Source organism: Rhinopithecus roxellana, chromosome 12, assembly GCF_007565055.1.
Source record: "Rhinopithecus roxellana isolate Shanxi Qingling chromosome 12, ASM756505v1, whole genome shotgun sequence".
NCBI lineage: Eukaryota > Metazoa > Chordata > Mammalia > Primates > Cercopithecidae > Rhinopithecus > Rhinopithecus roxellana.
In genome coordinates, this window is record NC_044560.1 from 86,748,399 (window position 1) to 86,765,033 (window position 16,635).

Here is a 16,635-nt window from a genome sequence, read left to right on the forward strand (position 1 = left end):
AACCCAAGGCCAGGTGCGGTGACTCATGCCTGTAATCCCAGCATTTCGCGGGGCCGAAGCGGGTGGATCATTTGAGGTCAGGAGTTCAAGACCAGCCTGGCCAACATAGTGAAACCTTGTCTCTACTAAAAATACAAAAACTAGCTGGGCATATCGGCACACGCCTGTAATGCCAGCTACTTGGGAGACTGAGGCAGGAGAATTGCTTGAACCTGGGAGATGGAGGTTGCGGTGAGCCGAGATCATGTCACTGCACTCCAGCCTGGGCAACAGACTGAGACTCCATCTTAAAAAAAAAAAAAACAAACCTCACCCAAGTATTCTATTAGTTGTTGATGTTGTAAATACTGCAGAATTGAGATCAGTGGCCAATCCAGGGAATAATACTAGGAAAAGAGAAGTCCAGAGCTGTGCAGTAGAAAGAACAGGAATTTCTGTCTGCAATCTTATTGCATTGATTATGAAGGAAGGAAGGATCGTTGGCTTGAGTGTCAATTCCAATTTTCAGTGCTAGGAACTTCTCAAAGCAGTCTCAATGTAGATTTTGGCAACTTTGATGGTGTTAGCTCTCCAAGTATTTGAAGATGCTTCGCTTCAATCCTGAAGTGCTATCTTCTGTTTTGAGGCGCTTAGGTGAAGGAGAAGTCATGAAAGATGGACCCCTTCTCTTTACCTAGAGAGCAGGGGGAGTCAGAGCCAGCTTAAGACCTTCATACAAGTACTTACCTTTAATTAGCTCTCAAGCAACTCATAAATTGTGGATGATTAACAACAGAAAAAAAGAAAGATAAACTTTCTAGGCAAGTTTAAAAGTTGATTACCTACTAGGGGTAGCAATTCTCTTGTACCTTATCGGGTAGTGCAAAATTTCAACATTGCAGCATAAAGGGGTTAAGCCAGAATTTTTGTTTTTAAATATAAATAAATAAATAAATTCTGGTTTGGGAAGCCACCATATTAGTTCTCAAATTCCATACCTGAGACTTAGACGATTCCTTTGCCGCCTCAGCCTTGACAGGAGAAAGTGTATGAAAGACAAAGTTTCTTGAATTTCGAGGAGCACTGGGGTTACGGTCAGAGAGAGCAGCCAGTTTCTGAAGCACAGCTTTGGGCTGGTTTAGCAGTGAGCCTGTCTTCACCTGAGGAAAAAAGGGTCATCTGGTATCAAATCCCAAGTGCCAACTAAAGAATGAAAAGTCCTTCCCACCCTGCTTCCCCCTAGATATTGAGGGTACATATTCCTACCCTATTCAAATAGAAAAGAAATAGCAGACTCTTTGACATTAACTCTTTCCCTGCAGCCACCTCCTTCCTCTAATGACAGAGGCTATTCCCTAAGCTGGACCTGGGCGTTTATAACCTGTAGACCATGATGTCAGATTAACAAGGTTCCCAACCAACCTGTTGAGCACTTCCCGGTCTGATGGCTTCAAAAGGATTTCTGAGCAAAGACTTTGATTCCTGAATAACCATAGGGCGACTGGCTGGAAAGAAAAGACAGAGAGGCCTATTCTGGGAAAAGCTGATTAGAATTACTTTTAACTCTAAACAAGTTAAGAAATCTTGTAACTAAATCAATATGCTAAAGCCATGGGAACTCTGTTCTATATAATGGTAACTTTGAAACTATAATAATTGGCTCCAAGAAGAGACACAACTAAGTTGAACAGTAATCATTTAAGAAAAACAGAAGTGGTAAGTGTATGGAATAGAGAAGAGCTTTCTGGAGTTAAATATTCCTGGATTCAAATCCCACCTCTAACACTTAGGTATACATACAATCCTGGGCAACTAAATAGAGAAAGCCAGAATTAACTACTCTGAGCCTTAGAACATAAAGTAAAACCAGCCACATATACTCACAAATACAGTCTCTACTGCCCAATAGTCTAAAGTCTAAGTACACGGTCTCCCACCACCTCTGAGAAACCTCTTTAAGACAGTATTAGACACAAGCTTATGATTAAGCTGCAATAGCTCCTGAAGGTTAGAGTCACCTCCAAAGCTCTACCACTAACAATCCAAGGGGCTAGACCTTAAGGAGAAACAAGAGCTCACCATTCTTCTGCAGTGCTTTGGCTGTAACTTTCTTGGCCAGTATCATAAACTGACTGTCCTCCCCAATTTCTTCTTCTTCTTCAGTTGTAATTTTCCCCTGCTGTGCCTGAAAAAAAAAATTATACAGCATTAAAAAAAGTTTATAGCCTTCCTAAATAGTATGGCCTGGATTGTGAATCTAGAGTTCCTGGGATATTTGTTTTCCTTTTTGCAGCCTTTGCTGTTTTAGACAAAAAAAATTAATCTTAGACAAACACGAAGAGAACTGTCCATGGTATAGCCTTCTCAAAACACAAAAGATAGCTCGAGGATTAAAAAAGATAGCAATATGCTGCCTAAGATTTTGAAACTATCATGACAAGCTAAGTGACAGTCTCATAAACTAGGGTCAGAGTAGATGAACTCCTACCATGTCCCGAAGCCACTGTTCTCGTTCAATTCGCTCCTTCCTCCACCTGGCTTCTGACTCATCAAGCTGTTCTTCAGTCTGATCATCATCAGAGTCTCTGTGGAACAAGTCCATCTGGGAAGCATCATCTAAACAAAGAGTGAAGGTAATCAGCATTCGGCAGTCCTCATAGGAGAGGGTGCTTGGACAGACAAAAAATAAATCCTTATCATTTACTATATAATGATGTAAACTTTTCCCATCCTCTAACAGAAAACAACAGTTACAACTAGGTCTTCACATAGCCTGTTATGGTTTTGCTTGCCATTTGCCATCTGCAACTGGACAAATGTGAATTATAACTGTTTGCTTTTTTTTTTTTTTTGAGATGGAGTCTCACTCTGTCGCCCAGCCTGGAGTGCAATGGTGTGATCTCCACTCACTGCAACCTCTGTCTCCCGGGTTCACACAATTCTCCTGCCTCAGCCTCCTGAATAGCTGGGATTACAGGTGCATGCCATCACGTCCGGCTAATTTTTGTTACTTTTAGTAGAGATGGGGTTTCACCATGTTTTTCAGGCTGGTCTTGAACTCCTGACCTTGTGATCTGCCCACCTCTGCCTCCCAAAGTGTTGGGATTACAGGCATGAGCCACCACACCCGGCCCGTTAGTGATTGCTTTTAAAGACAACAACCAGGATACCTATGTTTTTCCATCGAAACTTCCTCATTCGCCCAGGACCATCGCTGTGCAGATCCCCATCAGCAAGGTACCTCTCTTGGTATAAACGTAGCTGTCGCTTATCATCATCCAACATAGTTTTCCTGCAACAGAAGAAATAGGGTGCTCAAAACAAGGACCATTCTGGCTGGTTATAGGGCTTGTCTTAAGATGTACCCTATTACTCAGAAGGGCTTGTTGGGATACTGACATGTGTATTTTCTTGATTTGACTCTGTAGTTCCTCATCAGAAGGAAGTACTTCATCAATTACGTCCTCTTCATATTCATCAATTTCTTCCCCATCATACTCATCTTCACTTCCCACATCACTTCCTGACACCTCTGCCTCATCCTCCAGGTATTTCCTCAATCTCCTAGAAAGCAATTTTGAGGATTAGAAAATGCAACAATGAATATACTCACAGAATATGGAAGCAGAGAAAAGCAGAACACAGAGCCACTTCTAATAATAATAAACATAATACATTTGATAATATTTAAATTTTTTTGGTAATAGTGTCCTACTTATGATGGTTTGACTTAATGATTTTTCAACTTTACGATGACATGAATGTGATACGCACTTAGTATGCTTCTCAATTTACGATGGAGTTAGAGCTAGATAAGCTGAAAGTGCATTTTCAACTTAGGATGGATTGATCAGGATATAGCCCCATTGTAAGATGTGGAGCATCTATATTTAAAAGTTGATCACTTAATATGTCTTGTGTGCTAATAACTGTGCTTTACAGGCATTAACATATTATCTTAGGAATGGATACTATTATTCTCTTCATTTTACAGTTGAGGGAATTGAGCCTTGGAAAGATTAAATTTACCCAAGGTCACATAGCTAGAAGGTAGCAGAGCCTGGATTCAACTTAGATTGGGTGATTTGAAAGCCAGAAAACTCTTAATCTCTTCTACATGTATTAGAATACCTGCTGGAAGTTCAACTATTTTGTTTTGCATTTGAGCACACCAGCTTTACGAGACAAACTAGAGATGGTGTGGTGTAGAAAGGTAATAAACTGGGACCTTCTTACAGCCTAACAAATCTTGACCCCCACATCAGAAGGAAGACTGAGGCTCAGAGCTCCTGGTAAAATGACTACTAGTTACTTCTTTTGACTTCAGCTCCCCTTGAGAACAAATCTCTTGTCACCCTGGATTCAAAGTCATCTTGGTCCCATGTGGTCCAAAATGGCAGAATTTTGGTGGCTTTCTAAAAACTGATTTTTATCAAAGACCTATACTGTATTATTATTATTTTTTTTGAGATGAAGTCTTGCTCTGTCGCCCAGGCTGGACTGCAGAGACGCCATCTCGGCTCACTGCAACCTCCACCTCCTGGGTTCAAGTGATTCTCATGCCTCAACCTCCCAAGTAGCTGGGATTACAGGTGCGTGCCACCATGCCTGGCTAATTTTTGTTTTTTTAGTAGAGATAGGGTTTCACCATGTCGGCCAGGGTGGTCTTGAACTCCTGACCTCAGGTGATCTGTCTGCCTCACCCTTCCAAAGTACTGGGATTACAGGCGTGAGCCACCACGCCCAGCCTACACTGTATTTTCTTAAAGCTAAGTTGTTCTAAATCCTAGGGTTCCTGGAAAATTCCTTCAGGGGCCACTAGTCACTAAGTTTCCCAAACTTCCCACTTACTGTCTTTAAACAGTTCAACTTTTATCTGTTATTCTTTAAAAGATTTTATTTAAACAAAGAGCTCTGCAGATAAGAACCACTACCTTAGAAAAATCTATGGATGACCTAAAGCTTTATGAGAGTTCATTTGACAGGTGACAAATTAGAACCCAAAGTGAATCTTAACAGAATGAAATTATGGGATAAAAGCAACCATATAAATCTAATAGGGATCAATATGATATCCTATATGTGAATTCCAAATCATTCACATACAATATAATATTAAATACCTATAAGAATTGTCTTTATAAAACTTTTTAACATCATAGGAAAATGTTTCTGGATATGCTAATTAGAGAAAAAATTCAAAAGTATACATATAAAAAGATTGTACAAATCTCAACTATATAAAAATATACGCATAAAAAAGATTAAGAGGAACTAACTAACTTTCATTTACATCCTGGATGGTGGACATGGATAACTTTTTATTTATATCTTTCTGTATTCTTTTTTTTGGGGGGGTGGGAGGAATGGAGTTTCTCTCGTCACCCAGGCTGGAATGCAATGGCACAATATCAGTTCACTGCACCCTCCACCTCCCAGTTCAAGTGATTCTCCAGCCTTGCCTCCTGGGATTACAGGCACTGGCCACACGCTTGGCTAATTTTGTATTTTTTTTTTTTTTTTTTTTTTTTTTGAGATGGAGTCTCGCTCTATCGCCCAGGCTGGAGTGCAGTGGCCGGATCTCAGCTCACTGCAAGCTCCGCCTCCCGGGTTTACGCCATTCTCCTGTCTCAGCCTCCCGAGTAGCTGGGACTACAGGCACCTGCCACCTCGCCCGGCTAGTTTTTTGTATTTTTTTTTTAGTAGAGATGGGGTTTCACAGTGTTAGCCAGGATGGTCTCGATCTCCTGACCTCGTGATCCACCCGTCTCGGCCTCCCAAAGTGCTGGGATTACAGGCTTGAGCCACCGCGCCCGGCCTAATTTTGTATTTTTAGTAGAGATGGGTTCTTGCCATGTTGGCCAGGCTGGTCTCAAACTCTTGACCTCAGGTGATCCACCCGCCTCAGCTTCCCAAAGTGCTGAGATTAAAGGCATAGGCTACTGCACCTGGTTTGTATTCTTTTAAATATCCTAAAATAAATATTTTACTTTCATGACCAGAACAACATATCAAAAAAATAAGCTGGGCCGGCTGGGTGGGGTGGCTCACGCCTGTAATCCCAGCACTTTGGGAGGCCAAGGCGGGCAGATTATGAGGTCAAGAGATCGAGACTATCCTGACCAACATAGTGAACCCCGTCTCTACTAAATATACAAAAATTAGCTGGGTGTGATGGCACGTACCTATAGGCTCAGCTACTCGGGAGGCTGAGGCAGGAGAATCGCTTGAACCCAGGAAGCGGAGGTTGCAGTGAGCCAAGATCATGCCACTGCTCTCCAGCCTGGAGAGCAAGACTCCATCTCAAAAAGAAAAGGCTGGGCCTGGTGGCTCATGCCTGTAATCCCAGACTTTGGGAAGCTGAGGCAGGAGGATCACTTGAGGCCAGGAGTTTAAGACCAGCCTGGGAACAAAGCAAGGCCCCATCTCTACAAAAAGTAAAAAGAATTAGCCAGGTGTGGTGGCACATGCCTGTAGTCCCAGCTACTTGGGAAGCTGAGTCAGGAGGATTTAAGTTAAAAAGTGGCAAACTGGCTGGGCGCGGTGGCTCATGCCTGTAATCCCAGCACTTTGGGAGGCTGAAGACGGGCGGATCACGAGGTCAGGAGATCGAGACCATCCTGGCTAACACGGTGAAACCCCGTCTCTACTAAAAATACAAAAATTAGCCGGGCGCGGTGGTGGGCACCTATAGTCCCAACTACAAGGGAGGCTGAGGCAGGAGAATCGTGTGAACCTGGGAGGTGAAGCTTGCAGTGAGTGGAGATCGCACCACTGCACTCCAGCCTGGGCAACAGAACGAGACTCCGTCTCAAAAAAAAAAAAGTGGCAAACTATTAACTTGACTGTTAGGGGAGATTTTACCTAATCTAAGTTGAATCCAGGCTCTGCTACCTTCTAGCTATGTGATCTTGGGTAAATTTAATCTTTCTGAGGCTCAGTTCCTTCAACTGTAAAATGAGGAGAATAGTACTCACTCATAATTTTTTTTTTTTTGAGATGGAGTCTTGCTCTATTACCCAGGCTGGAGTGCAATGGGGTAATCTTAGCTCACTGTAACCTCCACCTCCCGGATTCAAGCCATTCTCCTGCCTCAGCCTCCCAAGTAGCTGGCACTACAGGCGCCTGGAACCATGCCTGGCTAATTTTTGTATTTTATTTTGTATTTTGTATTTTTAGTAGAGAGGGTTTCACCATGTTGGTCACTCTGGTCTCAAACTCCTGACCTCAAGTGATATGCCTGCCTTGGCCTCCCAAAGTGCTGGGATTACAGGCCTGAGCCACTGCACGCAGCATAAGATAATATGTTAATGCCTGTAAAGCACAGTTATTAGCACACAGGACATATTAAATGATCAAATATATATATATATTTTTTTTGAGACAGAGTCTTGCTCTGTCACCCAGGCTGAAATGCAGTGGTGTGATCTCGGCTCACTGCAAATCCACCTCCTGGGTTCAAGCAATTCTCTCTGCCTCAGCTTCCCAAGTAGCTCGGACTACAGGCACCTGCCATCACATCTTGCTAATTTTTATATTTTTTAGTAGAGACAGGGTTTCACCATGTTGGCCAGGCTGGTCTTGAACTCCTGACCTCAGGTGATCCGCCTGCCTCAGCCTCCCAAAGTGCTGGGATTACAGGCACAAGCCACCATGCCTGGCCTAGTGACCAACTTTTAAATACACCTGAAGGAATGGACATATTAATAACACCTACATTTGCCTTTTCAACTTCTCAGATCGATTCAGGAGTTCTTCTTCATCATCATCTTCGTGGTCTTCCAGTGCCAGGTCTTCATTACCAGAGTCACTGTGTTCATCCTACAAAATCAGCATCATATCCAAATTAAGCAGAATAAAATGTGTCCTCCACAAAAAAAGGATTTATAAACATCTGCCCAAACACCTCATTCTAGGAAATTGTTTCTGATAAGATGCCAAACTTAGAATTCTCAAGAATTGAGGGGAAAAAAACACTTGAGGGCAGCAATACATGGAGTTCAGTTATGATTACTTTGTTCCCTTCATACTCACCTCATCAGTATCAAACTCATTATCATTTGAGACAAGCTGGAAGTCTCCAAATTCCTCCTCCTCGTCTTCCTCTTCCCTGAAATGTAAATCAATGAATCAATAAATAAGTTGTTGAAAGCAAACTACAAGTAGTCAGCCAAGTTAGGAATTAAAAAAAATTTTGTGTAATTTTTTTTTTTTTTTTCTCTGAGACAGTCTTGGTCTCTTATACCACCTGGAGTACAGTGGCACCATCTCAGCTCACTGTAACCTCCACCTCCAGGGCTCAAGTGATCCTCCCACATCAGCCTCCTGAGTAGCTGGGACTAGAGGTACAAAGCCACCATGGTCAGCTAATTTTTGTATTTTTTGTAGAGACAGATTTCACCATGTTGCTCAGGTTCGTCTTGAATTCTGGGCTCAAGCAATCTGCTCGCCTTGGGCTCCCAAAGTACTGGGATTATAGGTATGAGACACCTCACCTGGCCAAATTTAAAACTTCTATTATCACCAAAAATCTCTTCAAGAAACAGGAAGAAAATTTTTTAAATTTTCAATTGTGGTAAAATACACATAATATAAAATTTGCCTTTTTAATAATCTTTCTATAGTTCAGTAGTATTAAGTACATTCGTATTGTTGAGCAATCTCCAGAACTCTTTTCGGCTTGCAAAACCAAAACTGTATACCCATTAAACTCTCCGTTTCCCCATAACCTCAGTCTCTGGCAACCACCATTCTACCTTCTGTCTCTATGCATTTGACTACTCTAAGTACCTCATGTAAGTGGACTCATACAGTATTTGTCTTTTGGTGACTGGCTTATTTCTTTTAGCATAACATCCTAAGGTTCATCCATGTTGTAGCAAGTGTCAGAACTTCCTCTTTTTTTGAGACAGGGTCTTGCTCTGATGCCCAGAGTGCAGTGGCACAATCATGTTATAGGGATGGGGTTTTGCCATATTATCCAGGCTGGTCTCAAACTCCTAAGCTCAAGTGATACACCCACCTCAGCCTCCCAAAGTGTTGGGATTACAGGTGTGAGCCACCATGCCCAGCCAGAATTTCCATTTTAAGGTTGAATATTCCATTGCATATATATATACATTTTGTTTACCCATTCATCTGCCAATAAACATAGGTTGCTTTCATGTTTTGACTACTTACTATGAATAATGCTGCTTTGAACATGGGGGTGCAAATATCTGTTCAAGTCCTGCTTTCACTTTTTTGGGGTACAGATGAAGAAGTGAAATTGCTGGATCATATGATCATACTATTTTTATTTTATTTATTTATTTATCTATTTTGAGACTGAGTTTTGCTCTTATTATCCAGGTTGGAGTGCAATGGCATGACCTTGGCTCACTAAAACCCCTGCCTCCCGGGTTCAAGCAATGCTCTTGCTTCAGCCTCCCAAGTAGCTGGGATTACAGGCATGTGCCACCATGCCTAGCTAATTTTTTGTATTTAGTAGAGACAGAGTTTTACCACATTGGTCAGGCTGGTCTCAAACTCCTGACCTCAGGTGATCCACCGCACCTGGCCTCTATTTTTAATTTTTGAGAAGCCATCATACTTTCCCTAGCAGCTGCACTATTTTACATTCTCACCAATAGTACACAAGGTTTCCAGTTTCTCCACATTCTCACTAACACTCTTTGAGTTTTTTGATAAAAGTCATCTTAATGGGTGTCTCACTGTGGTTTTAATTGGCATTTCCCTATTAATGATATTAAATATCTTTCATATTCTTGCCTTTTTTACCCTGTTCTCCACCAAAGCATTATAATTTGCTTACTAGGCATATATGAGACTCAAATCCACTGCAAGATTCTCAGAAAAGGTGCAAAGCCCTTAAGATGATCAGTTATTTTGATTTTATCAAAAGGCCAGGCCTTCCCAAGTTCCCAGCAATCTGAGACTTACTTGTCTGTTGGAAAAGAGCCTGAGCAAAGAGCAAGTGCTTCTTCCATTGGATCACCCATGCTGCTCTCCTTCTCCTGCTTACTTAACTCTGATGAGGCCGGAGTGGAGGCATCTACATCACAACAAGGAAAAAATGTGTCGCCAAGGAATGATAGCTTTATACTCTTTTCCCAGCCATCTAAAGTCATGCCAGCTCGATACAGTTCTAAGGTAAGCTTGCCAAGAAGAACCTACCATCTATTCATTTAACAAATCCTTATTTAGTGCTTACTATGTGCCATATGTGCCAGGCCACCAGGGATACAGTAATGAACAAACCACTATCCCAGATCTCATAGAGCTTATGTTCAGTCTAACAGTTGTGTGCGTTGGGGGCAGGGGACAGGAAGTAAGTTAACATTTATGTGAAATTTATTATACATCCGACATTGTTCTAAACTTTGTACATACATTAATCATAAATGATATCTCATATGGGCAAAGCTAAAGCAGTCTTTTTTTTTGAGACAGAGTCTCTCTCTGTTGCCCAGGCTGGAGTGCAGTGGCACGATCTCAGCTCACTGCAACCTTCGCCTCTGGGGTTCAAGCAATTCTTCTGTTTCAGCCTCCCAAGTAGCTGGGATTACAGGCACGGGCTACCGCGCCCAGATAATTTTTTGTATTTTAGTAGAGACAGGGTTTCACCTTGCTACCCAGGCTGGTCGCAAACTCCTGAGTTCAGGCAATCCACCCGCCTTGGCCTCCCAAAGTGCTGGGATTACAGGCATGAGCCACCGTGTGTGGCCTAAAGTAGTCTTAAGTTGATACTTTACCACTCTAAGAAAGTAAAATTTCTAAATGTCAGGGCACTAAGCAGTGAATTCAATTTATATAGATTCCATCACAGTCCTGTTTTCTGTGAACTTTTCACCTGAGGTTAAGGGGCTTCTTATCTTTCTTTCTTTTTTTCTATTTTTAGGCAGGGTCTCTGCCACCCAGGCTGGAGTGCAGTGGTGTGATCTCGGCTCACTGCAACCTTTACCTCCCAGGCTCAACATATCCTCCTAAGTAGCTAGGACCACAGGCACGTGCCACCATGTGTAGCTAATTTTTTTTTCCGTAGAGATGGGGATTTGCCATGTTGCCCAGGCTGGTCTCAAACTTCTGAGCTCAAGCGATCCATCCAACTCAGCCTCCCAAAGTTCTAGGATTACAGGCGTGAGCCACCCCACCCGCCCAGGGAATTCTTTTCAAGGACACTGAGACTTGGGTGTGGTAAGCCTGATGCTCTCTGTTGGATATTTACCCTGAGAAGTGAATTTTCCTGAACAAAGGTTCAGAAGTTCCTCCATGTTCTCTTTCTTGTCACTCTTTCTGGGTAGATGTTTTTCAGTCTGAGATGTAAACTTTCCAGTACACAAATCCAACAGCTCATCCATGTTGGCATCCATGGCATTCTCATCCATACTGGCCAATGGCAATCGAGGTTTCAAAGCTTGGTACTGATCCCTGTGGTTTCTAACATTTAAGAACCTAAGAGCCAATAAGCACAACGAATAGTGTAAAAAATTCCTCAGAGAAATGGCAAAGTAGGGGGTGAAAAACCTCTGAATTAATTTCCAACACCAGTTAAAAGCTGAATCTCAAACTAGAAAGCAAAAGATTCAAACTTTAGGCTTGTGTTAATCTAAAGAGGGAGGGAAAAGTTTTGTGAAAGAATAAAATGTTACTCAGAAGGTAAAGTGTAAAGGATAACTTTTAGCTTCAGATGATGTTAGAGCAGGGCTTGGCATTATGTCCTGTAATGTGCCACCAGTCTGTGAATTCTCAGCCTTACCCAACAATAATAACATAGCAGGATGGATACAGGGAAATTTGATGACCTTACAATACAAGATCTATGCATTTCAAGTAAGACAGAAATTGAAGGACCAGAATGTTAGCAAGAGCTATTTATGTTTATTTTCTGGACAGACTTTGTTCAAACTTATAGAATGTAATACTAATGGTCTGTACACCTTCTCTTTCTCAGAAGAGAAAGCACAGATGGAGTGACAGAAGCTTACTTATTTTTAAACAAAATTAAGCAGTACCCAGAACCATTCCCGCCCACAGAAACACAAAACTACCTACCCATCTGCATCCAACAGTTGGCTCTGAGTGTCATCTTCTAAACAGAACTGGAAGTCTCCTGCTCCTAGGAAAAGTGTCTTAGGCTCTGGGGAGGCGTTATACAGATCCTGGGAATCCTCTATGGGAAGTGAAGGCTCAGACAGTTTCCCTGAACTCTGGCACGCAAACAAAAACAAACAATAACAAAACATTTTACAAGTGTCATTCATTTTCATGACAACAACAGAAGTTGCTATTTGCAATATTTAAGCTACTCTCAGGAAATTGCAATTGAGGAGGACAATACACAGCCATGAGAAGCATAAAGAAAAATACCTCCAAGAAAGTAAGAATACTGGATGAAGCTTGTTTTTAATACACAAAGGGGGTGGATTTTTTAAACTGAACACACATAAGCTCGGTACCAAAGTGGTGGGAGTTGGTTGGCTGGGACAAACTTTATTTAGCAATGTGGGAAGCAAAGAGAGGAGGAGATTAGAAAAACCATTACCATCTTACCTTAGAAGCTGAGCTGACCAAACTGGCTCGAAATAGCCCAGGGGAAGGAGATCTGAATCCTCCTGCTGTAGGGAAAAAACTGGTCCCACGGCCTGTTTGTCTGTTGCAAGGCTGATAGGATGGAATCGTGGAGCCAATCAGCTCAAAGCTGCTATTGTGGCTGCTCTCCTTCGTTAGCAATGAACATGAATCATCCTCATCTAAAGAAAGAGAAACACCTTTTAAGTTCATGATTACAGAAATAAGGTGGATTTGTTTAGGAAAAAGAGTTGAGGATGAAACTGTCAGATAAAATTCATAGGCAAACCCCTCAAGTTATAAGTTCCAAAACATTAAGTTAAAGGTAAATTACAGTACTAAGATAGCATTATATAATCAGGGCTTATTACTCTGAGCTAAGTGACACTTGAAAGTTTTTTTTTTTTCTGAGATGGAGTCTCGCTCTGTCGCCCCAGCTGGAGTGCAGTGGCGCGAATTCGGCTCACTGCAACCTCTGCCTCCTGGGTTCAAGTGATTCTCCTGCCTCAGCCTCCCAAGTAGCTAGGACTACAGGTGCATGCCACCACACCCAGCTAATTTTTTGTATTTTTAGTAGAGACAGGGTTTCACCACGTTAGCCAGGCTGGTCTCGATCTCCTGACCTCATGATCCGCCTGCCTCGGCCTCCCAAAGTGCTGGGATTACAGGCGTGAGCCACTGCGCCCAGCAGAAAGTTCTCTTCTTTCTCTTATCCTTCCTAATGCCTATGATCACACTCTTCATTATCCAAATAATTATTTTATTTTTATTTTTATTTTTTTATTTTTTGAGACGGAGTCTCGCTGTTGTCCAGGCTGGAGTGCAGTGGCGCAATCTCGTATCACTGCAAGCTCCGCCTCCTGGGTTCACTGCCATTCTCCTGCCTCAGTCTCCCAAGTAGCTGGGACTACAGGCGCCCACCACCATGCCCGGCTAATTTTTTGTATTTTTAGTAGAGATGGGGTTTCACCGTGTTAGCCAGGAAGGTCTCAATCTCCTGACCTTGTGATCCGCCCACCTCGGCCTCCCAAAGTGCTGAGATTATAGGCATGAGCCACCACGCCCAGCCTATCCAATCAATTATACATCTTCCTTTGATCTACATATAGAAATATTTCATTGCTGGCTCAAGCCTGTAATCCCAGCACTTTGGGAGGCCGAGACGGGCGGATCACGAGGTCAGGAGATCGAGACCATCCTGGCTAACACGGTGAAACCCCGTCTCTACTAAAAAATACAAAAAACTAGCCGGGCGAGGTGGCGGGCGCCTGTAGTCCCAGCTACCCGGAAGGCTGAGGCAGGAGAATGGCGTAAACCCGGGAGGCGGAGCTTGCAGTGAGCTGAGATCCAGCCACTGCACTCTAGCCTGGGCAACAGAGCCAGACTCCGTCTCAAAAAAAAAAAAAAAAAAAGGAAAGAAATATTTCATTGCTCACTCAATCAACACACATTCACTAAGGCCATTATGTGCCACAGTCTACTATAAATAAACTGCAAGTAAGTTTTCAAAAAATAGACCAAGAAAAATATTCTAATTCATAAACCCCTTTCATTGCCACATATGAAACTGGGAAGTGACCAGATTTTAAAAAATGGAAACTTACAGTACTGCAGTCCTTAAATATCAAAGCTGAGGGACAAAAGAAATGTCAAGTTCTACACAAGAATCACTACTTACCCAGTTTGCTAGGCTGTTTGCCTGAGTTTTCATCTGTTTCTGATTTTTCTTCAATAGGAAAGTAACTGTAAAATAAGAAAGTAAATTGGTTCAGTATCTGTTCCTAGTTTTTACAGGAGGGGCAAATCCAAGGCAATTTTAAATTTTCTTAGAGAGAATCACTTACCCCATCTTGGAAGAGCTGTCCTTAAATAGAAGTAAAGTAGAATCTGATGAGAGAGACTTGGGAACAGAGAGGAAGCCAACTGCCTTGCCAATTTCACTACTGCCATCATTATTTTCTTTATCCATTTCTTTTTCATCTTTGGTTTCTATTTCTTCACTACTAAGAAGGAATTCTGCAGTCTTTACCAAAAATCATGCCACCACAAAACAAAATAATACAAGTCAAAAACTTTAAAAGCAAATACAATGTTAGCTTGAAATACGGCTGATTGGTTACTGATAACATCTTAAATTAAAAAAGGCAAACTTGAAGGACATTCCATATGACCATTATCAACATAATTTTCCCTGACACTTCTAGAACTTTTTTGTATTTTTTTTTACCCTTTACCCTCCCAAAATTGCTAAGATTATAAAGGACGACTGGATTATCATTTTACTGAGGCAATAAGAGGTTAATTAATCAGTCTAAGATTGCAGGCTGACTACTGATCTCAAACCAAGCACAGACTGAGACAGGCTGTATAGCTCAGCCATTGTTTTCTTTCTCCTTTACCCAAAACTAATTATTAACTCAAGTTTCTGGGCGTGGTGGCTCATGCCTGTAATCCCAGCACCTTGGGAGGCCACAATGATGGGAGGATCACTTGAAGCCAGGAGTTCGAGACCAGTCTGGTCAACATAGTGAGACCCTCATCTCAAAAAACCTTAAATAAATAAATAAATTAAAATAAATTAAAATAAATTAAAATAAGTGATCCCAGCATACAAAAAGGAAAGCTTTTTTCTTTTCTTTTTTTGAGATGGAGTATCACTCTGTCACTCAGGCTAGAGTATAGTGGCGCAATCTTGGCTCCTTGCAACCTCCACTGCCCGAGTTCAAGCAATTCTCCTGCCTGAGTAGCTGGGATTACAGGTGTGCCACCACACACAGCTAATCTTTGTATTTTTAGTAGAGATGGATTTTTACGATGTTGGCTAGGCTGTTCTCAAACTCTTGACCTCAGGTGATCCGCCCACCTCAGCCTCCCAAAGTGCTAGGATTACAGGAATGAGCCACCCTGCCCAGCCCAAAAAGGAAAGCTTTTTAATACTTAACAATCATATCATCACCTGTTTTCCCTAGGCAGAAAACAATACTATGGAACAAGGGCAAGAGGCCCCTCTACAAATGCCTTCTTCAACAAAGAACGAAAATAACTCAGAAAGGCCTCTGACTCCCTGAGAATTTACTCCAGACCTCGATCTAGCCAAGGTTAGGACTGCTTTTTAATCTGATAGAGAAACCTAAATAAACAACAAACATAAAATTTCCTACAAATACAAAGCCATTTTTAATATTAGCATTATTATATTAAAATATATAAACAAACAGGTGGAAGCCCAGGCAATGGTATTCTGTCAGTACCACTGAATATCTGTATTCAGATACATAATGATGATCTACAGATATTCAATGGTACTGACAGAACTGAAGATACTAAGATTTAGAGATATGTGGGGTAGTTACCCTTACCATGCCCTTAAAACCTCTTATACAATTGAACATGCTTATTATACTCTTAATCAAGTCTGACTTTTTCTCTCATATTCACCATGACAAGGTAACAAAACAACATAATTGCCAGAAACCTCCTGATTTCCTTCTTCTTCCTCTTCTTTCTCCTCCTCTTCCTCCAGTTCTTCCTCTTCTTCCTCTTCTTTCTCTACCTCCTCTTCTCCATCTTCCTCAGACTCATCTGTCATTTCTTCCTCTTCCTCCTCCTCTTCCTCAAATCCATCTTCATTATCTAATTTAAACAGTGCTTGGCGCTTCTGGCGCTCCTCAAACCTTCGGAGTTTCATTGCCTCTTGCAGTTTAGCTTTTAGCACCTGAAGCTTTTCACCTGAACAGAAATATGTAGAAATGCTTTAGACATAATACAATAATTAGGTATGCATTTTAGGTAACTCCAGAAGTATTCTAGTCACATCCCAAAAGGAAAATCTGAGACTCTAGTATTTCTGGGCTTTTTTGTTATTTGAACACAAGAGTATTATTATTAATTGAAGTATCAAAGAGAATTTCTGCACCCTGGATAGTATACTCCTCAGGGATTATAAAATAATTGTTCAAAAGAGAGAACGGGGGGTAGGGAGTAGAGCTTCAAAAGTCTGTGGCTCAAAAGCCATGAAGAAAAACATTGATAAATTTACCTATATTAAAGAAAAAGAGGCCGGGCGTGGTGGCTCACTCCTGTAAT

The 16,635-nt window shown here is 41.7% G+C and overlaps 1 protein-coding gene across 1 annotated transcript in view; it reads right to left on the reverse strand.

The window, feature by feature from the left end:
* Positions 1-318: 318 nt before the first annotated feature.
* Positions 319-16,635, reverse strand: part of CLSPN (claspin) — a 37,078-nt gene continuing 20,761 nt past the window's right edge. Inside the window, exons 10-25 of the mRNA XM_010360406.2 lie at positions 16,025-16,278; positions 14,394-14,572; positions 14,228-14,292; positions 12,532-12,731; positions 12,034-12,188; positions 11,207-11,433; positions 9,922-10,033; positions 8,014-8,089; positions 7,697-7,800; positions 3,379-3,543; positions 3,150-3,271; positions 2,468-2,595; positions 2,059-2,164; positions 1,402-1,484; positions 978-1,139; positions 319-673 (exon numbers count right to left, since the gene is read on the reverse strand). Of these exons, the coding sequence (XP_010358708.1) occupies positions 563-673; positions 978-1,139; positions 1,402-1,484; positions 2,059-2,164; positions 2,468-2,595; positions 3,150-3,271; positions 3,379-3,543; positions 7,697-7,800; positions 8,014-8,089; positions 9,922-10,033; positions 11,207-11,433; positions 12,034-12,188; positions 12,532-12,731; positions 14,228-14,292; positions 14,394-14,572; positions 16,025-16,278 (2,249 nt within the window). The 3' untranslated portion in view covers positions 319-562. The remainder of the gene's footprint in view (positions 674-977; positions 1,140-1,401; positions 1,485-2,058; positions 2,165-2,467; positions 2,596-3,149; positions 3,272-3,378; positions 3,544-7,696; positions 7,801-8,013; positions 8,090-9,921; positions 10,034-11,206; positions 11,434-12,033; positions 12,189-12,531; positions 12,732-14,227; positions 14,293-14,393; positions 14,573-16,024; positions 16,279-16,635) is intronic.